This window comes from Mesocricetus auratus, unplaced genomic scaffold (genome assembly GCF_017639785.1).
Source record: "Mesocricetus auratus isolate SY011 unplaced genomic scaffold, BCM_Maur_2.0 Super-Scaffold_100008, whole genome shotgun sequence".
Classification (NCBI taxonomy): domain Eukaryota; kingdom Metazoa; phylum Chordata; class Mammalia; order Rodentia; family Cricetidae; genus Mesocricetus; species Mesocricetus auratus.
The window spans coordinates 79,999,886-80,023,146 of NW_024429192.1; the positions used below are offsets into that span (position 1 = coordinate 79,999,886).

A 23,261-nucleotide genomic window follows, 5' to 3' on the forward strand; every position below is an offset into this window, starting at 1 on the left:
TCTATTTGTACGCCAGGGGCTGGAGAGATGGCTCAGCCGTTAAAGGCTAGTCTCACAACCAAAAATGTAAGACGTCTCTTTTTAAAAGCTAAGAGTCACCTTGGTTACTTCTCCTGTTGCTGTGATTGAAACATCCAACAAAAGCAATTGAAGGAAGAACCTGTTTTCATCCTGGAAGAGAAGGCATGATGCCAGGAGTAGGAAGCAGCTGATCACATTTCATATGCAGTCAAAAAGACAGATGCTGGTCCTCAGCTTGTTTTCTCCTTCTTAGTCCTGCACCTCAGTTCATGGAGTGATGCTGCCCACATTCAGGGCAGGTCTTCTTTTCTCAATGAACCAAATCAAGAAAATCTTCAGTGACACGCCCACAAGCTAATCTAACCTAGGCAATCCCTCTCACAGTCGTGCCCAGGAGCTCTTTTCCCAGGTGGCTCTAGCTCTTATCTAGATGACAATGGGAATAAACTACCACAGGGCTAATTATACTGCTTGTAAGGGTGTCCCTTTGCAGTATTCCTGAAAGGCTATAGTCCTTTTGCAGTATTCTTGGAAGGCTATAGTGTGCACTTCTGTTTCCACTATGTTAGTGACCCATGCATTACACAGGCCTAGTTGTTTAGCTGTTCCATCAGTGTGCATGGCTTAAAAGTCATTGAGAAAGTAGCCTTGCTGCTTAGAATTATGTGGATCTGATAATTCTCTTGTAAGAGTTATTTCCATGGGCATTTTCCTAATACCCCCATCCCAGCTCTCGTTTATCACCCCACACGGCAGGAATTGCTTTTCAGTATCTGGAGTTACACACTAAAGAAAGCACAGCTTTGTGCTAGAAACTCGTGATAGGCCTTTGACTTTCTTCTTTATCATAAAACTATGAATTATATCATTAAAAATATAATCTTCCATTTCTAAGGCATCAAATTATTCTTTTGTTTGTGAAGATGGGGATAATAAATGTGGGAATTTAAGAGTGGATTGTCATCTCCCTCCATGAAAAAAATGACCCACGTTGAGCTCCCAGGCTTGTACAGCGTAAGTTGACTTAGACCTTTAGCATTAATAAGGTGTAGCCAGTCTTCGTGTGGATCCCACAAAGCTGTGTGCTGTTCGTATTGGTCTCTGGCTTCATTTTGTCTGTCTTGTCTTTGCTGTGTAGTCAGAGCTGATAGGGTTGTTCCTGGTGAATTTCCTAAACAGAACTGGCATGTGGTTTCCTAAAGTCTTTATTGGAGATGATTTGGAAGTAGATAATTAATCTCTCTTGAGTCTTCTGTCTTAGGATCATTGTAGAATCTAAGTGAAAAAACCTTAGCAGGAGGAAAACCCAATATATGATTCATTGTTGACAAGTACTTCCAAATGAAACGCCAGAAGCTTTTAACTGTATGTTCCTAATTCACTAGTGTTGTTATAATGCTTATAGTTTAGGGCCCTTTTCCACTATGCCTTGGTGTGGATATTTTTAACTGTGTAGAGAGTAACATATGTCTTCATACTTCAGTCTTGGTGTAATGGTCCCCATTTTTTTATGTCTACAGAGAATCTCACATCATAAAGAATTAATTAATCACAAATGGAATAAAAGATTTTTATCCATAAAAAAATCAATGCCATTTTTCCCAAAGGTTTTCTGACATTCAATTCTTACTGCCTTGAGAGTGTTTAATCCTAATAATGCCAGATCTGACAGACCGATTCCTGTCACATTCTTGAGCTTCATGAAATGGAGATTTTCACCTTTCTGCCCCTGATTAGATGAAGAAGGAAAGAATGAACAGTTTTCAAAACATTGCTTACATTGGTAAAAAACAAAAACAAACAAACAGAGCCCTGGAGAGACTTAGGCATATAACAGTGACTCTTGAACTTTGGATTGGCTTTGTCAGTGGTAGGATAAAGTCTAAACACAGTCATCCATGGTAGCTGTCAGTGAGAAGCGTCTGGGAACTTGGCATCCCATTGGTCTCTGGAAGCTTTGTATGTCCATATTTGAACCCTAACACAACTACTACCTGTTTGCCGAGTGTGACCCAGACCCACAGGCACCTGTTAAGTTTCCCTCGTCATTTAAAATAATTTAAATAAACAATACACACACACACACACACACACACACGTGTATATGGTAATTTTTACAAATGCAGGGTTCCTGATGGGTAACTCCATCTTTCCTATACTGTATACTTTAACTTCGTACTGATGATTTAACTCTTCTAAGGACATAACCTTCAACTTGCCCCAACATGTATGACCTGTCAGTCAGGCACACCTTCAGAATTGTATATCTATTTTCTTATCAAATTCCAGTGTGGATTTTTTTCATCATTATTTTGCTTGAGGAAACAGTCAGTGAGAGACTCATTCCATTTTGGATTATTGTTTTTTAAAATTTAATACAGGGGATTTATAAAAAAAATAAAATTGAAAACGTAATTATCATCTAACCTTCCCAAGATGGGGTGATTTCATGAACCTACATGTGGCTTTTAGTGTGTATTTCCCTAACCCCCCTTTTAACTGTAAAAAAAAAATGAGCTTTTGTCAAAGACATAAAATCTTATTATAAAATCTGATTACTTATTCATGCAAAATAGGTATCATACTTGCATAAAATTATACTTGTAGCTAGTGGATTTTCTTGTCTGGTGCTGTGGATTGAATCTGTGCCTTATGGATACTAGGGAAGCCTCCTACCACTTATGGATTCCCCCATCCCCACTGAGTTTATTTTCTTATTCTTTTCTTTTTTAAGGTGTACTAGGACATCATTGTTGCTGGTCAAACACTAAACCATTAAGTTGCATTCCCAGCCCCAAATTTTCATCATCATCATCTTATTAGCAGTAGTACTTTACTGATTGGTAGGTAGGTAGGTTGGTTGGTTGGTTGGTTGGTTGGTTGGGTGGTTGGTTGGTTGACTGGTTGACAGAGTTCCTAGCCCAGGCTAACTAGGATCCTCTATGCAGACAAGGATTACACAAACTCCTGATCTTCCTGCTTATAATGCATAGGGATTATAGGTGTGTGGCCTGCTAGGTAAGCCCTCGACGACCTGAGCTACATCCCCACCCAAGACACATACATTGGACCTTAATCTGTGTGGTTTTGTGGCCCTGATGAGTATTTTTAGTCCTAGTATCTTTTTGTTGGGAATGGCTACCAGGCAGTAACTTCTAAAAGTAAGTTATATTTTATCATACATTTCTAGAAATTGAATAGGTCCAAGGTCCAAGACACATACATTGGACCTTAATCTGTGTGGTTTTGTGGCCCTGATGAGTATTTTTAGTCCTAGTATCTTTTTGTTGGGAATGGCTACCAGGCAGTAACTTCTAAAAGTAAGTTATATTTTATCATACATTTCTAGAAATTGAATAGTTCTTTTCTAGAAAAAATTCCATATTATCAGCCAAATTTGTCTTAGGTTTTGTTTTTTGTTTGTTTGTTTGCTTTTTACATTAATGACTGGTCATAGGCAATTCAGCAGGAAGCCATGGTCATTGTTATTTGGTCTTGTTTTAATCTTCCTCGCAGTTATTTTGATTGTATTTGGAGTAGATTTTAAACTGAAGTAAATCTCAGAAAGAAACTGTTGATACTGTCTTTCATGAGTCGAGTTTTTGCACAGATAGTGAAATGACTTTTGAATTGTGGGAACAGGGAAGGTTAGACATAGTAGTGTGAAATAATACCTCCCCTCCCCCAAGTACCACAGCCATCCCAGAAGCCAGTCTGCTGAGGGACTGACACTAAACGCCATGATCTGAGCTGCTGCCCCAGTTACTGCTAAGACCCTTTTGCCCCATTTGTGCTGGTGCCACTGTTTCCTTTCTACCCCTGTATTTCATTCACCCCTGCATGGCCCACCACAGCCATCCACATCCCACTACTACCTACCGCTGTGGATTCACCACTGCTGTGTCACTAACTCTACAAGGTCTCTACCAGTGTCATGTCCACCAATGTGTCCTGCCATTGCTGCACTCATCACTCCCAGGTCCTGTCACCACTGTATTCCATCACCACAGTGCTGTATCTCCATATCCTATTTTCACCATCTTACCTCAACTGTCATGTCCAGTCACCATTATGTCCAACCACTGCCATGTTTCTTTCCTCACCTTTCGGGTCTCAGGCCAGTTCTTATGCAGCACCAGGCCCCAGCAGCTATGCTGACTTGGCTGTGTGATGTCTCTCTGCTCTGGAGTGAACCTAAGAATAGCCAGTGTGATCTTTTGTTCTTTGAGACATGCTCCTATAGTAGTGTCCAAAATAGTGGAGTAGGTTCAGATCTATTCCAGTGTCAGTTCCTGCCCTGCTGGGTGTGAATGGATCTTAAGAAGCTTCCTATAGAAAGCCTTGAGTGGTCCTGATGCATGTTCCAAGTAGCATTCATGGCTGAGATGCTATCTCCAGCAGACATGGCCCTGCCATCCCTGGCATTGATGGGATCTGCTCTTCCACTTTCCTGGAGCACTACGCTGGTCTAGCGGGACCCCACCTTGGTGTGGTGTGTACACGTGAACCTTGGCTCAGTGTTGACTGGAGCAGGAGCAAACATTGTTTGTGCTTGAAACAGCATATGGTACCACGATTTTTATCATACCTTCTTACAATGAGCCAGGAAACTTTCTCTGCTTAAAAATGTGTGTTTATAAACAGTCGGCTTACAATGAATACTCCCATCTGTTAGGTGAACATAATCTGTGCAGGAATTCCGGTAAGAGGTGGAGGACTTCACAACGTTCTTTGTAGATTTTCCCCTGGTGCGACATTATCCTCGGAGGCAGCACACAGCAGCATATGCCTAATATTCGCATTCTTATCCACTTCTTCCTGTTGTTTGGAAGCCGTGCTATTTTTGTGCATTAGCATATAAGATTATTGTAGAAATTCATAAGAATTTTACATCTATACAAGATACTTAAAAGGCGAAAAAAGAGTAGAATGGGTAACAGTTATATAAACATGGTTATGTGGCTGTGATCAAATTGTCCTTGCATCTCTCCAGAGCTGTGCTCCAATGACCTGTCCCCATGCTCCTTCTGTTGATTTTGCTTTAACCTGATCTCAGCACACCTCGTTTCTGTAATTACAGTACACAACAATCAAAGCCTGAAGCCTTCCAGTCTGATTTGTAATTTAAATACACGACATTGACTCTTTGTGCTCGTTTTGGTATGTTCTGATTGTCTTCACTAATTAATTTTGTTTGGGATGAACTGTTCCTCATAATAGAACAGAATTTTTAAGATTAATGCTCAGCAATGGATTTTTTCCTTATCATAAAAGATTTTATGAGTCCTGCCATAGGACCACCAAAAGGTTATCAGAGGGAGACTCACTTTGATTAATATTTGCTTACTGCTGAATTACCTGTATTGTCCAAGTGTTTTATTCACTTAAAATTATCCCTCTGGGTTCTCTTTTCCAGGGTGACTAATTGGACATACTCGAATAAAAACAGATGAGCGATTAGTTGAATATCAATGCTTCCAGGTCTACTTGGTACAGAGCAAATAGAACACACTAACACTTTGTCTTTTGCCTGAGTTGTTTTAAGCTTCTCTGATTGTACTTTGTAAAAAGACATGTCTTCAAAAGATTAGATAGCCACAGCCAGAACAAACACTGCTGTGCTTTTCAGATATTAGGGAGTTTGTGTACAAGCAACCTTTCATGACCCACCCCCGTCCCAGTGTGAAAGGGATTCAGGCCTCAAGTCCTTACTCCTTTTTTTCATCATTGAGGATGATACTTTTGTTGTTGTTGTTATCCATACAATGAAAACATTGTAATGTCTTATCACTTAAACCTTTTAATCAGGGCCATGGACATGAGAAGTGAACACCCTACCACTGAGCTATAACCCCAACAATATATCTTTTTATTTTATTTTATTTGGTTTGGTTTTATGTATGCATATGTACAAGTGTGAGTACACTCAGAGGCCAGGGTCTGATGTCCTACTCCATCACTTTCTTCCCCTCCTTATTGCCTTGAGACAGGATCTGTCACTGACTGTAGGTCTAAGTCTATGCCAGAAAGCCATAGCATTCATCCTGTCTCAGCCCTCTCTTAACACTGGGACTATTGGCTCTGGGGATGTGAACTCAGGTTCTAATGCTTGCACAGTATGCTCAACACTGGTGTTATAGGTATGTACAACCATAAACAGCCTTGTTGATGGCTCTGGGAGTGTAAGCTCAATTCCTCAAGCTTGCATAGCATGTCCAACACTGGTGTCATAGGTGTGTGCAACCATGCACAGCCTTGTCAGTGACTCTAGGAATGTGAACTCCAGTCCTCCTGTTTGCAATGTTAATCCATCTCCTCAACCATTGTGCTTTATTTTAATAAGATATAGTAGACATACAGTGCATTGTCTATGTATAGTGCACACAAGTCAGTGAGTTTAGAGCGAAGCATATACCCTGACACCGTTGTCACAACTTTTGATCATCTGCAAACATTTTCCCCCATCCTGTCTTTTCAACAGATTTTATATAAGAACATGAAGGGCTGGCAAGATGGCTCAGGGGGTAAAGGTTCTTGCCACACAAGGTTTTTGACCTGAATTTGATCGTTGAAGCCTGTGTAAAGGTAAAAGGAGGGAACACAGTGTTGTCCTTTGACCTACACATGTGCACTGTGTGTTGCATATCCCCAACACATCATGCACACCCACACTGATAATAAACAGAATTTACAACATTTTAAAAGAACACCTGGATAGTCTCTTGGTCAACCTTAAATACACAATACCATATTGCTAGCTGTGTCCTCTATGCCTCACAGCACATTGCTAGGATTTTTTTCATGTTATCTAAGTAAAAATTGGTTTCCTTTGGTGCTGCCTCATCCCCCACTTGCTCTCCTCTATTGTCACCATTGCTTGCTATGTTTCTCCTCCTTTGACTGACTTGTCTGAGTGAGCATAATGTCTGCCAGGTTCATCTGTGTTCTTGGTGGGAACCTGGCTTTCTTGGTTTAAGTCTATATAGTATTCTCTTCTGTACATATAACATGTTCCATCTGTTCCTGTGCTGACAAATTCCTGGGTTCTTTCCAGAGCTCGGGTGTTATGGAGCTTCGGCGAACATGGGTTTCAGATGTCTTCATGTGCTTGATTTCAGTTCCCTTTCAGAGAAGCAAGGTTATGTCTATAGTAGTTTCATTTTAGCTTGTCAAAGAATGCTCACTCTGTAGTATTGTCTCATTTTACATGCCCAGCAGCACTGGACAAAGATGTTTACTTCTCTCCATCCTTAGCATGGTTCTTAAGTTCTTAGGACCTGGGAGGTGCCGTCTTAGCGTGGTTGGGGTTTGCATTTTCCTGATGGTGAATGCGCTGAGTACCTTCTCACAAACCCCTTGGCTATTTACCTTTCTTCAGCTGAGTATCTCTGCCCACTTTGTTTTAGGGAGCTTCGTACATATTTTGAATATTAACCTTTTATCAGTCAGTTTGCACAAGCTTTTTCTTGGTTTGTTTATGAACATGGTCTACAATCCAGCTAAGTACCATCTCAGGTCTGGCTTCAGAAGCTCTTGAATTCTATCCGGTGATCATTTATTATATCCCTTCTTGCTTCAAACATAGGTTTAAAACATCCCAACTTATAAAACTAATGTTATACTTAAAGCAAGGCTGTTATATAAACAGTGTCTTTTTCTCACTGTCCTTTGAAGTACCGATGAGGCTTTTAGGGAGGTGTGGGGTGCGAGAGATTGTTCTAGCCCTAGAGATGGAAACTAGAATCAGTCATTATTATACAAGGTAAATTATTATATCTGAGACTTTTTCTGTCATCTGAAAAAACAAAGTTATTGTCAGTGTCAGGCATGTGGAAAAGAAAAAACTTGAGGAGCATGTATTATATTAAGAGACATCCACACTGGGGTGGAGCCAGGACTGGTGTGGGCCCAAGCCCACCTTGCCTATGGACAGCCACAGCTCATCCTGAAGGTGGCAGTGGTCTTCCACACAGAATGACATGAACTTTGTGAGAAGGAGTCTGCAGTTCCAAAAATTATTTCTGGAAATTCTGAGGTTGGCAGCATGGAAATAAGTGATTTTCTTAAATTGAAAACCCTGCTTTAATTGCAGTGACCACTCGTTATTAACATTTCTCAGATACCTGACAGGAAGCAGCCTAAGTGAAAGAATGTTCTGTTGTGGCCCACAGTTCAGGGGGATACAGTCCAGCATGATGGAGAAGGCATGGCACCAGGAGCTTAAGGCAGCTGGTCATGTTGCCTAGGCAGTCCCAAAGCAGAATAAACGGGAATTAGGGCCTGCTCTAAAACCTCCCCAGTGACCCACTTTCTCCAATGAATCTGTATCTTCTAAAGGTCACTAATCCTTCCAAACCAGCATGACCAACTGGAGACCGAGTGTTCAGACAAGTGAGCCTATGGGGACATTATGTATTCACACACCAACAGCATGATAATACCTAATTCGTGCGTGACAATGAGCTGACCCAGGAGACAGAATGAAGTCCTGACTCCGTGTAGCAGTTTGTAGCTCACTGGGCTTAGGATGCTGGAGAAGTGAACTCACAGTGGTCTCCACTGGGAAGGGCTTGGGTACCTCTTGAGTATCAGAGAAATGGATCACTTGAGCATCACATGGAAGGGTTGCCCTTGCTCTTCTAGGCTTGATCACTGACACTTGTTTTTGGCATTTTACAGGTATATCATCCCCTCCTTACAGAAGTTGGATGCCGGGTTTTACCGCTGTGTGGTGCGGAACAGGATGGGAGCTCTCTTGCAGAGAAAGTCAGAAGTTCAAGTGGCATGTATGTATGCAGTGCTCATGATGCCTTAAGCAATGGTCTTAAGCGATGAACAGAGTTGCAGCAGCTGTGGGGAGAAACTATCTGCTTCGGCAATTGATACTTGTCTTGGTTCCTCTAAAACAGCATGCTACTAACTGGGGATGTAATTCAGTTGGTAGAATGTTCACCTATCTGGGATAATGCCCTGTGTTCCAACCATAGCACCAAAGTGGGAGGTAGAGGCAGGAGGATCAGAAGTCTACGATGACCCTTGACTACAGAGTGAGTTCAGTGCCAGGTGGAACAAGATGAGATACTGACCATGAATGAAAGAATGAATAAACAAAATAGAATTGTTGTTAAAGTTGGTATAGGGATGGCTAAATATCTCAATGGGTAATGTACTTGCCTTGAAGCCTGATGAGCTCTTGAATTCCTTCCCCAGGACCCACACGGTGAAAGAAAAGAGAGAATGAACTCCTTCAAGTTGTCCTCTGACTTTCACATGATCACACACGTCCTATGGCAGGAGCATACTCATCTAAACATAAGCATAAACACTCACATAGACATATAAATAAATATAATTTAAAAAGTCTAAAAGCAAACATAGATGCCCAGGTGAGATATTGCATTTTCCAGCTGAAAAAGATTAGGACTTCCCAAACCTGTGGGAGTAGGAGAGGTTACAAAGATTGTCTGTATAAACCTCTGCCCTTGACTTGTTGTTGTTGGGATTACACATATCTTTAGAATAAAATGTTGAACCCAGCTAAGATCAGATTTCATTGCTTCTTCCCCATGATCAGCTAAGAAGCCATTTTGCTGCTCAGCAGATGCAGATAGTCAAGTCCCAGCCATTATTAATGTAGCCATCTAGTCTTTATTCAGCAGAGTCATTACGGAGAATGAAACTTTTAAAAGAAGGCACCATCAAAAGGTAGACACCTTGACTGTCACAAAGTCTTTGGTGACAGGAGACCTGGCCTATGCAAATAACCCTTCCTTACAATAGGAAGTCTTCAAAGACTAGGATCTGTCTAGTGGACTGATTCAGTGTAGCTTGAGAACACCACCAAAACATCATCTTGTTTAAAAGTAAGCAAAAGAAAATTCTGAATTTTACATTATGGGGTGCTCCGGGCTAGAGGCCACACCATAGTGCTTCTCTTCTGTTTTGGTGGTTTCAAGATGGCTGTTTCTAATGTTGGCCCCAGTTATGATCTGTAGCTTTATGTTAGCACATAAAATAACATGGACCTATTTCACTTTCCTATCATAATCATAATGCCTGAGGGAGGTCCCCGTATTATACATGTTTGGGTATTGTTTAAGCCGCTAGGAAGACATCAATCTTGCTGGTTTGTGAAGATGAAATCACCACCAAATCTGTCTACAGAATAATTCAGAACTTTTATTCAATTGAAAACACAATAAATAGAGTGTGGATCAATACTCAAACCGTATCTGAGTAAGTTAAGAGCCTGGAATTTATTATAAAGTACTCAGTTTGATTAGTGACGTTTGGAGTTTGCGTAGTCGTCCATGTCTTTGTCCCCACCCTTCCTTCCCTTTCAAATACGCAAGGGCATTTTCCTGCAGTGTTGAATAGCTCTTCCTTCTGTGCCTGCAAAGCTGTCCTGGAACATATAAAATTGCTTTTAATGGTAAAGCTATAGCTTTTCTTTCATGAAAAAATATTTAAATGAGACATATTTAATAACATATAGTGGCCAGGCATGGTTGGTGCACACCTTAATCCCAGAACTCAGGAGGCAGATCTCTGTGAGTTCAAGGGCAGCCTGGTTTATGTAGTGATTCCCAGGCCAGACAGGATTACATAATAAGACTCTGCCTCAAAAAAAAAAAAAAACAAATCAAGTATAGATGGTGGCTAGGGGAATGACTGAATGAGTAAAGTGCTTGCTACACAACTGTAAGGAACTGAATTTGGATTCCAGCATGCACATACAATGCCAGAACCAGCCAGAGCTCTGGGAGATAGATACAGCAGCATCCCCGAGGCTTGCTGGCCAGCACATCTAGACAGTTTTCAACCTCCAGGTTCAGTGAGAGACAATGTCCCAAGAACCAGATGGAGTTTGAGCAAGACAGATACTTGATCATCCTCTGGCCTCCATATTTATGCATACCTCCATATTTACACACACACACACACACACACACACACATTACTATACATACACACACACAAAGTGTGGAAATATCTGTGTGTATATACATTGACTGTATCTGATCACAATATAAAGATTATTTTAAAAGTTCAAAATAATGACTTAGAAAGCCTTATGTATCTATAGTTTAATGGTTGTGACCTCATTTTTTGGTTGGTTTAACCAATAGAACAAAGACTGACTGCCCCAAACTATGTCATCAGTTTGGGGGTACATAAAAGGATTCTCTGTGAACTCTCCAATGGTTGGTACGCATTGGTTCCCAAAGATGTGTGAGGGAGACAGTCACCCTAGAGATGAAGAGGTAAATGAGGACACCCAGGTGGGGGAAGGTGACTGGAAACACTGCAGCACTGTAAAAACTGCTTCATGGGGCATGGGATGCATTCTAGCAGTTTCTTTTATTGTTACTGTCAACTGCGAGCCACCATCCCATTATTGCATTGTGGCAAAGGCCGGTGGCCTTGCTGATGAGGGCCCCGGTGGCTTTTTCAGAGGCACATGGCTCTGCCCATGCTTCTCCCACAGCCCCATCTGCACTTGTCAGCACCGCCACTCAGTCTCGCTTGTCACCTTGTTAAGTGTGGTGGCGGCACCAACTTCACTGCAAAATATAGTTATTTCCCTCTCTGACCCCTACTCCCCCACAAAAAATAGCTGGATCTGGAACTTAAAAGTCCAATTTTTCTGTGCAGATATGGGGAATTTCATGGATACAGACCAGAGGAAAACAGTTTCTCAAGGACATGCAGCACTTCTAAACTTAGTGCCCATCATCAGCTGCCCCAGGCCTCAAGTGACGTGGTTTAGAGAAGGACACAAGATTATTCCAAGCAGCAGAATGTAAGTTGTTCTGAACATGGACGTAATTCATTACACGTCACTGTACCATGCGCTTCATAAGTGAAATGATGACTAAGTGACCAGCGACTGGAAAGTCTCATTTAGTGTGGAAGCGTCCCCAGGCCTTAATGAACAGCTGTTTTATGGCCAGCTTGGCTATTTTTAAGCAGCTTAAGCGAGTGGCCTTGTGTTGTTACTTTCCATGTGTTGTACTCACTGCTGTCACCCCTGAATTGTGTGTAAGCCTGGTGTTTACTTAAACAGCCATAGGGTTCTGCTACATCCCCTTGAGCCTCATACTTGATGCTCCTTTTGTGACGATAAAGTGCTAATTACTGCTTATTTCTCTTTATCTTTTCATTTTTCCAAGGCAGTTTTATTTCCTTTCATCCAATTAGTGACTCGCCCGTCTATTGCTAATCATACTATGAGCAGTTAAGCCCTATTTCAAGGTCTTCCTGCATGCTCCACATTCAAGATATGTGTTGAAGGCAGGTTTTCTCCATTTGGAGCTTCAAGTAATTAAAAAGAACATTAGATCTGTATTTCCTTTATCTGAGGGGGTATATGTGGAGATCAGAGGATAGCCTTGCGGCGGGGGTGGGGGGATTCTCTCCTTCCCTCTTGTTTGCCGCCATGTACACCAGACTAGCCCATGAGCTGTCTCCATCCCCCATCTCAGGAAGAAGTACTTGGATTATAGGCACATGCTTCTGTTCTCAGCTTCACATTGGTCCTGGGGATCTGAACTCAGGCCCTCACGTTTGTGAGGCAATCACTTTATTCACCAGCTGTCTCCCTGGTGCTCGATAAGTATTACTTAAGTGAGCAGCTTGCAATCATATTGAAAGATGATATTGTAAAGGCAAAAGCTTCAAGGATAAAAGTTTCCAAAAAGAATCATGGGATGCTATATGCTTGGGGTAAAAGTCAAGTATTTATGCTGCCAAGTGGTTGTTCACAGATTTTTAAAAAATGCATGAGGGGGAAAGTTCTTGGTTCAGTTATTGGAAAGGATGTATCTGAGACATCTGCTGAGTTGGTTTCAGATGAAACTGTAGAAGTTAATTATGGGCTAGACACCCACTTCCCTACCTAGCAGAGCACCATGGACCTGCCTCTCCAAGCCCAATGGACCCGCTATCTCTCCTTGACCTATGAACCCTGCATGGGCCTGCTTACCAAATGTTCTATTTTGGTAGCCAGAAACAGGAGAAAATAGAAATACATGTAACAGGATATTTCAGAAATCTTGTTAAAAATACCCATTACTTTAAATGGCATGGCTGCTATGCCTTTTTCTGTATTTGAAGTTCCTTGGATATTCACCTTGGTATTGATTCCAATCATAACAGAGGCCTCTTGGGATTGGGTGAAACAAAAAGGAAGGATCGATATCTCATTGCTATGGTAGACTGTTTTGTGGAGCAGAAGGCTGCTAAAATGTAGTCGGGCATAAATGTTCTGGAGCGTGGGAGGGTGGGTGGAGGTAGGATAAATCCCGGGGTAGTGAGAGCACTGGGATTTGGGAGGTAGGCTGCATCAGGCTTCTTCTCAGACATGGAATTTATCATATTAAGGGCTAGGAATTTGTGGTGTTGAGATCATTTTAATTCACTTGGTATACGCACGTTGGTTCATGCATCAACTATGTGAGCCAGCTGTGCTACCTTCATTCAGAGTATGAAAGGGTGTCTGTCCATTGAAACATCTCTTAGTTCTTACGAGATAATTCTTAATTTCATGGGCTTTTTTCTTTAACTTGCAGATTCATGCTAAAGACTATTGAATTCCTAATGAGCTAACAAAATGACGGTGTGATTAGAGTCCGAACGCAGTGTCCCATCAAATAAAATGGTCTGCTTGCACGCATAAAGCTATTGATAAACCTCCAACCTTGTCAGTGTGGTGCATACCTTGTCTTAAAGAGAGGAGATGAGGCTGATTATGAATATTTACATTCTACAAGGTCCTTTAGTTTTGTATTTTCCACCTCATCATCACTCCACATTTCCTAAGTGCCTGCTGTGTGAGATGTCATAAATCAGCACATGTGGGCTGTTCTCCAACAGTTTATACACTGTTCTGAGATATATTGCTTCTAAGAAACTTCTAATTCACACCCAGGTGACTGCACACAGATCTCAGAGGGCAGCAGACCAGCAGACCTTCTCCATGCCACCAAGGCTGCTTCTGAGATCTAGAACATTCAACCCAAGTGCATCACACACCAAGCACAGGTCAAGCACCCACACCTGCTCCCAGCCTGTGTATGTGAGGTCCCTTCCTAGGGACCTTTTCTGTTGGGGAGGATCCTAGCCTCCCCCTCTCTTTATAACATTATCTTCTAACCTTTGAATATTGACCTTTGGACTTACAATCAAGTGACTTTTTTCTTTTAAAAAGAAACAGTAGCTCTGATGTTTCTAAACTTGAAAAATTAAGTAGCCTATTAATAATCCTAGCAGCTATTATTTATTGAGTACCTACTTGAAGCATATCTTCTGTAATCCTCAGAATTGCCTTCTGGGGCACTTATAATTAGCTCCACTTACAGCTATCAGAACTGAAGTTTAGAGGTACTAACCAACCCCAGGGCACACAGCTGGCAGGCTGCAGGAGTAGGACTGAAGCCTGGGTTCTGACTCCAGAGCCCATGTTTACCTCCCTGTCAAGCCGATCCTCCTGTTTGCTTTAGCTGGTGAACTTGCCTCATGCTTTTGATCATGTCTCATGGCTTCAGGTGTTTTTTCTCATTTATTTAGAAGCCCAGCTTTCGGTCTAAAATAACACGGGCTTATATGGGTTTGGGTAGAGATGGTGAGAAGTGTCAAATATAAATAAAGTTCAAAATTAGAGTTTTGAGGGTTCCCTTTTGGATTGGAAGTGGGATATATAAGAGATGGAGAGAGGCATGGGCAGATCTTAATATCTGGGGCCTAATCAGCTGGCCCGAAGTGGACAGAAAAATTTAGGAGAAGCAGGTTTGCATGTGTGCTTTTGTATTTGTGCTTCTCTCTCTCTCTCTCTCTCTCTCTCTCTCTCTCTCTCTCTCTCTCTCTCTCTCTCTCTGTCTGTCTCTCTCTCTCTCAGTCTGTGTGTGTGTGTGTGTGTGTGTGTGTGTGTGTTCTGAGATGGTAGTGGTGTCTTCAATTCTTTTTTGACAAGTTATATCAGATTCAAGGTCAGTAGAGAGGTCTCTGTTGAACTTGGCCTATCAATCTCCTTGCCTATTTGCAAACCTATGAAATACATGGAGTATGGGCCAAGACCCAGAGAGTTGAAATGTATCAGCCAATGCTCTTTCCTGCCACAGACATTGACTTTGGTTTAAAAAATTGTTTTTTGCCTAGAGAAATTTTATTTTGATAAACACAGAATTGCAGAGGAAAGCATTCTGCAGTAACCAAGGCCTGAGCCCAAGGCCCAGGTAGCATGGGGCAAAACAGTGGCTTAATGGCCTTCCAAAGACATCTACGCCTTCGCTGCTAGAGCCTGTGGCTGCTGCGTGTGCTAATGCTGGAAGTTCCTTTCGTTACCTTCTCTTGTGGCTTTAACCATGAGATTCCCACTCCATAATCTATGGCCTGTGCCTTCCAGAGAACCATGGTCTCATTTCCCCCAGTTTCTTCTCCTAGAGAAAGGCTACCCATCTCATTTGTTACACAGGAGATGGAGATAGCCAACAGGGTTCATAGTTACCACCTTGTGGTGGTCCACTTTAGAGTGTGGGGCTCTTCACAGCATCCTCTTAAGACTGATGGCTTTAGTCAGAACTGTGGTAGAAGAGGAGACATTAGATTAGCAGCCCAGTTAGTCTATCTGTGTTAATTCTTCCTGCCTGTAGGTCCTTTCTATTTGGGGTGTTTCCTAATCACATCTGGGCTTTTCTCAGGGTGACGTCCGCCGAGAGCATACTTCTTTCATAGCTGTATGGCCTCCATATATAAGGCAGAGGTACAGTCTTGGAGGGCTGAATGGATGGGTGGTTGTCAAGACATGTCAGGTGGCATCTGCCCTTCCCCAGCAGAAGGGAAATGAAGGAAAGCAACACACTGCACAGAAAATGACTGTTGACACAGAAAAACATCTTGGAAAGGCAAATGATGTTTTGAAAGCACTGAGGGTAAGTTATACTGAGAAATTTGAATAGATGATTATGGGTTTTATGTATCTGAAAAGATAAAAAAAATTGCATGTTTATTCTTCTGATTTACTGGATCCAAACAGTTAATTTGCTGTCTTCACATGTCAGGGTTGAAGGCAGCTTTGTCTTATTAATGTAGTCTAAGTTGAAAACAGAAAGTTATCCTTGCTTAGATCTATTTTCGTTCTTTTCTTTTATTTCTCAAGCTTTGAAATGTGAATGTGGATGCCATGCAGCATTTCTCTTACCCCCAGGAGGTAATTCATGCCGGCAGTTATCAGATTAGGACGCAAAAGCTTGGTGTGTACAGTGCCATTCTTTTGCTTAATTGCAGGTTTCTTGTGCTCAGATTGCATCCTGTCGTCTACCTGACAGGAATGTGTGAATACAAGCACGCTTGCACATGTTTTCCTGGAAATGTGAAGTTTATAGATTGAATATTTCAAAGCTCCAGTCGGCTTTGCGATAGATGGCTCGCCAGTAACGATCTGGACTGTGAAGTATGGGCAATAAACAACATCCCAGGTGACTTACAAACAGCCTGGCTCATAATTGTCCATGCTTAAATACTCAAGCATCCATTAACTTATTACCATTTCATTTCCACTGCTCCAAGAAAGATCTGTTGAAATTAGCACTTGTGTTGGGAGCCACAACTCAATGCTTGCGTGAAGTAGAGCTGGTTGTAATAATATTTTTATAGTTAACCGAGCTTTCAAGATAATGTGCTTTAAAATTTTTATATTATATTTTATGAGCATTTTGTGACTGTTTATAGTACATATCTATACGTGTGCAGTAAGCCTCAATGTGAGTAAAACTGGCTAGAATATGGGGGTTCCAGCCCAGCTTCCAGTTTTGATCAAGTTACTTTTTTCCCCTTTACACTATTGTTTCTTGTTTAAAATATTAGCAAAGTGCAGGCACGTGTTTGAAACTTGATTTTCTGTGCAGCGCTAATAGGAAGGCTGGTGTCCATGGCCAGGTCCACTGTCTCCTCTGCCTCTGCACCTTCCTCCGTCTCTCTCCTTCCTTCCCTCTCTCTCCCCACTACCCCTGCTCTTCCTCCCCCTTGAGACCATAGATACTTATTGAGTACCTGTCTAATGCCTAGCACCAGTGTGGTTGCTAAGCACCAAGAAAACAAGGCATCTAAAGTGCTACCATTGATGGGGCCTTGTTCATGTGTGGGAACATGTAGGAATGGATGCTAAGAGGATGTGACCAAGGAGGGACAACAGAGTACCGATTTTCAGGGTAGGTTTCCTTGGAATTGAGTCTTAATGTTTGGAGAGCTTCCCTCAGTTGAAAATGTGCTTTCTTTGCAAGCATGAGAACCTGGGTTCATTCCCAGAATGCACATTAGAAAACTAAAAAGAGGCATGGTGACATGTTCTTGTCATCCTTGTGCTGGGGAGGGAGAGACAGGAAAGTCCTTGGAGCTCACTAGCTGGCCAGCCTAGCCTACTTAGAGAGCTCCAGGCCAATGAGAAACCCTGTCTCAAAGAGCAAGGTGGCCAGATTTTGAGTACCATCACCAAAGACCACACTTTGGTCCCCACATACATGCATGACACTCATCCATCTGCATGTGCACACATACACAAAAAAATAAATGTCAGCCACTTTTAGTTATAATGTGTATACCATAAAGTACACAGGTTTCCAGTCTATCAGTGGGTGAATTTTGCAACTGGGCCAACAGATATAATCTCCCCCCTCACAGTGGAGAGAGCATAACATGCTTTTTCCTCCAGCTCCTCTCCCCAACTAATTTAATTACCATAGATTGGTGATTGTTTCTTATTCTAGACTTTCATATAAATGGGATCATTGAATATGAAGTCCTTTGTGTCTGGCTTCATTCATTCAACCTAATTTCTATGATAGTCTCAATATGACATTTAATAATAATAATAATTAGCAATTTTGGAGTTGCCAGGCGGTGTTTTAAGTGTTTTATTTATAATGACTCATTTAATCTTCACAGCAGCCAGTGAGTGGGGACTGCGATTATTCTGGATTTACTGGTGAGAAGAAAGGCAGACAGAGGCCAATAACCAGGCAGTGCTGGCACTGTGGGATTGCAGAGTCACCCCTGTGTGCTGTTCTGGCTTCTCAGGGTGATGTCTGCAGCTGAGGAGCACCAGTCATGCTCAGACCCAAAGGATATATGTTCTAGGCAGAGGCCACATGCAGGGAGTAGTTTGATAATGTTTGCTGAAGTGTCTGTGCTGTGCTAAGGTCGGTGGTAAAAAAGGAACAGGCGAAAGTAGAGAGCTGACCCCCATGCAGACCAGAATCTGGAACTAAGTAATAATTATATTCTATATACAGTAGGAAGTCCTTGAAACAGGAGCCCTCCTAGTTCAGAAAAATCAATATAACATGAAATTTAGTATTTTAACCATTTATTTATTCATGTGCCTGTATATGGTGTTTTGTGTATGTGTTGTGTGTGTGTGTGTGTGTGTGTGTGTGTGTGTGTATGAGTGATGTATGTGCACATGAGTGAGGCTACATGGGCAGCAGCCAGATGAGAATGTCACGTGTCCTGCTCTATCAATCTCCACCTTATTCCCTTGAGCCAGGGTCTCCCACTGAACATGGAGCTAGACTGATTGTTAGCAAGGCCTCAGCAATCCTCCTGTCTCTACATTACCAGCACTGAGGTTACAGTTGTTCCCTTGGCCTTGCTAAGAACCTGAACCCAGATCTTCATTCATATGTGGAAGTGCTCTTAAACACGGAGCCATCTCCCCAACCTGTTATAGCTATTTTCACTGCAGCTCAGTGGCATCAAGAATGTTCACACTGTTAGCCAGCCACCACCCTCATCCACCTCTAGACTCTTTGCTTTATAAACACTGGTGTCTTGTGTTTGTTAAACATCGGCAGCTCTCTCTCCCCAACACTGCCATCCAACCTCTCATCTCTACAAATGTGGAGTATTTTGTGATGACTTCGGATCACAAGCAGTTATAAGAACTAATAGAGGGTGACCCACGTTGCTCTTCAACCAGTTTCCACAAATGCTCATCTCTTACAAAGTAAGTGTGGCATCACAGCCAGGACACTGGCACAGGCCCAGTACATTCCTGGGTACATAGGTTCTCTGCTCTTTTTCTGTTATCCCCACTATATGTTTTGCTTTGTCCATCCTGATAGACGTCTAGTGATATCTTATTGGTGTTTTTTTCTTCATCGAGTTTTTAATTTTCATCTCCCTCAGTGTTGAATGATGTTGAACATGTCTTCAAGATGCTATTTTTAAAAATTGGGTTCCAAACTCCTCGCAGTGCAAAATGTTTTCATTTGTTTTAAAAGTCAACTGAAGGGATGAAAAAACAGAGTCTATGCAGCTAAACTGAGAGAGATTGTTCTGGTAGATCTGAGGCAAACACTCAGATTAAACACAGAGATACAACTATAGATACTATGTAAGGGAGATTATATAAGATATGGAGAGCAGAGTACTCAGTTGGCACCTAGGAAATTCCAGAAGGAACAGAGAGTATGGGGGTAGTGTTGGGAGAGATCACTACTATAATAGCTCCTAAAATGAATCTCCAGAAACAAGAAGTCAAGCTTCAAGAGGGACAGATACAAGTTCAAGCCTAGGCACATAGTGGTTTAGCTGTAGAACTTCAAGGCAAAGGCCTTAAAAGCAGCCATATTCTGAATTGAGCCACTATTAGAAGCAAACTGACAGTAGTAAGAGAGGAGACAATGTCAAATGCCTCTGGGGATCCGAGTGACTTCATGATGCAATAGCATCCTACCTAAATGTTACAGCCAGACAAGCTAGCCTTCAAAGACGAAGAGGGATGGAAGACCAAGGTCACCACTGCATCATAGAGTCCCACAGCAGCCAAGTAGCCTTCAAAGGGGAGGGAGAAATGGGAGGTCTTTAAGATATGACCTAGGACTGAGTTTGAGGGTGGATACTGAATCTTGAAGGAGATATACCATCGGCAATGTCAGTCGTCACTTCAGTATTTTCTATAAGTTAGAAAAGGTTAATAATTTTAAAGTATTTATGTAAAAAATACAGTAGACGTAGAAAGTTGAGATGGCTTTGGGGTTCCTTTACTGCGATTGTCTCAGAGAGCAACTAGTGTCCACAGTGGGTACACCAGGCAAGGGACTTGGTTATTTTGTTTTGATGCAGTGGGATATATGTGTGCTATGATGTATGTGGGAGCATGTGTACTGTACATGTGTGCTCACAAGGCCAGAGTGGGATGCTGTCCTGCTCTGTCACCCTCTGCTTTATTCTTCTGAGACAAGGTCTCACTGAGCCTGGGGCTTCTTTTTCTTTTTACTTTTTTCCTTTTTTAGGCTGGAGATCCTCCTGTCTCCAACCTCAATAGTACTGGGCTTGTGTGCGTCACACCTGGGTTTTTGCATAGTTGCTGGGAGTTAGAACTCAGGCCCTCATGCTTGTGCTCTCGCTCACTCAGCTGTCTCCCCAGGCCAGGGGTTTTTCTTTAAGGTGAGGAACCCCAGAGGCCCTCTGCATACCAGTAAAAGTCATCAACTGGCAAAGGGATGGTATGAAGAGTATAACTGGAAAGCAAAGCCCTCATAGAGATGTAGGTTGTATTGCTCTCACCCAGCCTGCCTCCAGAGGTCTGTCTGTGCTTTAGAACCCTGCTGTGTGGTGAGAGGTGGCTGGGGCCCAGAAGATTCCTATTCTCTTACAGACTGCCAGGCAGTGTCACAGAGGGTTACCTTAAACACCAGTGGAACAGATTGTGGGCTCTACAATGTGAGGTCCTCCTCATCCCAAATAGGTCCTCCATAGGGAATTATGGAGGGTGCTGGGTCGCCTTGTGGTGAGGCCCTGAAAGACTGATGTGCTAGGTCACATTCAGGGAACCATCACTGTGCAAACCAATCAGCATGGGGAGGGACACTCTTCAATGACTTGGTTCCATTTGAGTTGGCAATGTAGTGTTTAACTTTAATGGCAAGAGTTTAATATTCTATGTAGTGATTTTTCATTTGAAATAAAATGCCACTTCATTTTACCGGAGCAGATCTAGTGACAATAATGCATTTCTTTACAAATATTAGCCTATTATACATCTTAAGTCAGTTGCACATAATTGCATTTCACCAACTCCACATAATACTTTAATTAAAACTAGGATAATTAAAATACAGTTTTAATGAGCAATAAATTCTACAGTTGCCAAGCCTGGAATGTATTAGTTGAATCGCACCTTTCTCTCTTTGAGCTCTTAAATTTGTGTCTGCATTATGTTTTGACATGCCGACAATCATAAGCAAGAGGCCTTTTTAAATGCATATAATAGTATGTCTTAGGAAATAATGCTTCCTTATGGCTGCCTTATCTTGTATATACTCCTTACATATCATTAGTTATTTATGCTAACTCTAATCCCTTGAGGCAAGGAAAAGGTTCCCTTTGTCTTTGAAGACTCAACAACTTAGCACAATGATTGGTCATACTAACCAGTGAGCATTCATTTCACCAATAAGTATTTTTTTGAGTGAATAAATAGTAGCAGGTGGTTCCTTCTAGGGAGATGGATTGTTTGGTGGCTAATGTTCATTGTCACCCTGACAGAATCTAGAGGCTCTTTAGAGATGGGTCTCTGGGCAAGCCTGTGGGGGATTATCTTATTGTGTTAATTGATTTGGAAAGGAATATCTTAAAAGGGAGAGCATGTTCCTTGGGTAGAGCATCCTGGCCTGTATAAAGTGGGGGAAGTGAACTCAGCATTTATTTTCTCTCTCTGTTTCTTGACTGTGGATGTGATGTGACCAGCTTCCCCAACTCTTGCCACTGTGCCTTCTACACCATGATAGATTATAACCTGAACAGTGAGCCAAAAAAACCCTCTTTCTCTTAGGCTTTTGTTGGGATATTTTTCACAGTGAGAAGAAAGGAAGGCAGACTGGAACACAGAGACCTCAGGTTTCAGTCTCAGCCCTGACACTTACTGGCTGTATGACACTGGGCAAATCAATTAACTCTTCTCAATAAAGAGGAGATAATGGTAAATCTTAAACAGATGGCCATGTTATTCTACCAGCCTCTTGGGATTAGGGCTGGGAAGATGGCAGAGAATGTAATGGAAGGTGTGCAATCCTGGTCTAGGCTGCAAAGTGAACTTGATGTAGTGGAGATGCTATTGCAATGCTTACTTCTGGTAATAGCACAGTGTGTCTTAGTTGTTGTTCTATTGCTGTGAAGAGACACCGTGACCAAGGCAACTCTTATGAGAGAAAGCATTTAATTGGGGGATTGCGTACCGCTTTAGATGAGTAGTCCATGATTATCAAGGCAGGAAGCAAACAGGCATGGCGCTGAAGCAGTAGCTGAGAGCTTTCCGTCCTAAGGCAGTGGGCAGAGAGAGAAAGTGGACCTGGCATGGACTTTTAAAACCTCAAAGCCCACCCAGTGACATATCTCCAAACAGACCACACTTACTCCAGCAAGGCCACACCTCCTAATTCTTTCCAGTTCTGAGGACCAAACATTCAAACATATAAACCTATAGGGGGCATTTTCATGGAAGCCACCATACATACATTCACGTTAGCGTCTAGTCAGCTCCTCACCATCTTTTTGGAAATTTTCATTTGTAGATCATTTCTGCTTGACAAATTTTCAACCCTAGGTTCATAGTACCTGTAATGCAGGCTACAGGGAGCTCTGTCCCCTTCCCTTCCCTTTCCCTTCTATCCCAGATGCAATGTTCCCGGGAAGCCTAATCCAGTCTCAATATGGCTGGGTAATTATAGAGGCATGGTGACGGTGGCGTCCATGTGCACTTCATTCTGCACATGATTTCCATCTGAATCTCACTTGGAATATCAGTGCCACATTTTCTGCCCCTGGCTCTTCATTCCTTCCTTCGTTCATTTACAAAATATCTAATCGTGCTTATATCATCAGTGAAAAGTGAATGCTTGAAATGCCAGGTTCGCTAAGTGGTACATGTGCCTCAACCCTAGCTGAGGGGGAATGGCCAGAGGAAGAAGTGGGAAAGGATTTGTAATGCTTTCCCAGCTGAACCCAGATCAAAGTTGGTCCTTCACCATAGCTTCTGGCTACAGTCGCTATGCATATCCAAGAGAGCCAAGTTAGACACTTGGTCTGCACTTAAACTTTGATGATGCTTCACCATACAAAGAAGGGTCTTTGGACAGAAATTTTGGGTACCCACACTGAGTTTTCCCAGCTGTGTTCAGAGGTCAAGAAGAACCATAAGATGTGTCTCCCATACCAGAGCATTTGTCCCTTCTGGGTCCAGG

At 42.2% G+C, this 23,261-nt stretch overlaps 1 protein-coding gene across 2 annotated transcripts in view; it reads left to right on the plus strand.

The window, feature by feature from the left end:
• The window catches only part of Sdk1 (sidekick cell adhesion molecule 1), an 880,893-nt gene that overhangs the window by 305,212 nt on the left and 552,420 nt on the right, over positions 1 to 23,261 (plus strand). For both annotated transcript variants that reach the window (XM_040751271.1, XM_040751272.1), the window contains exons 3-4: positions 8,701 to 8,807; positions 11,677 to 11,824. In XM_040751271.1, the coding sequence (XP_040607205.1) occupies positions 8,701 to 8,807; positions 11,677 to 11,824 (255 nt within the window). The remainder of the gene's footprint in view (positions 1 to 8,700; positions 8,808 to 11,676; positions 11,825 to 23,261) is intronic.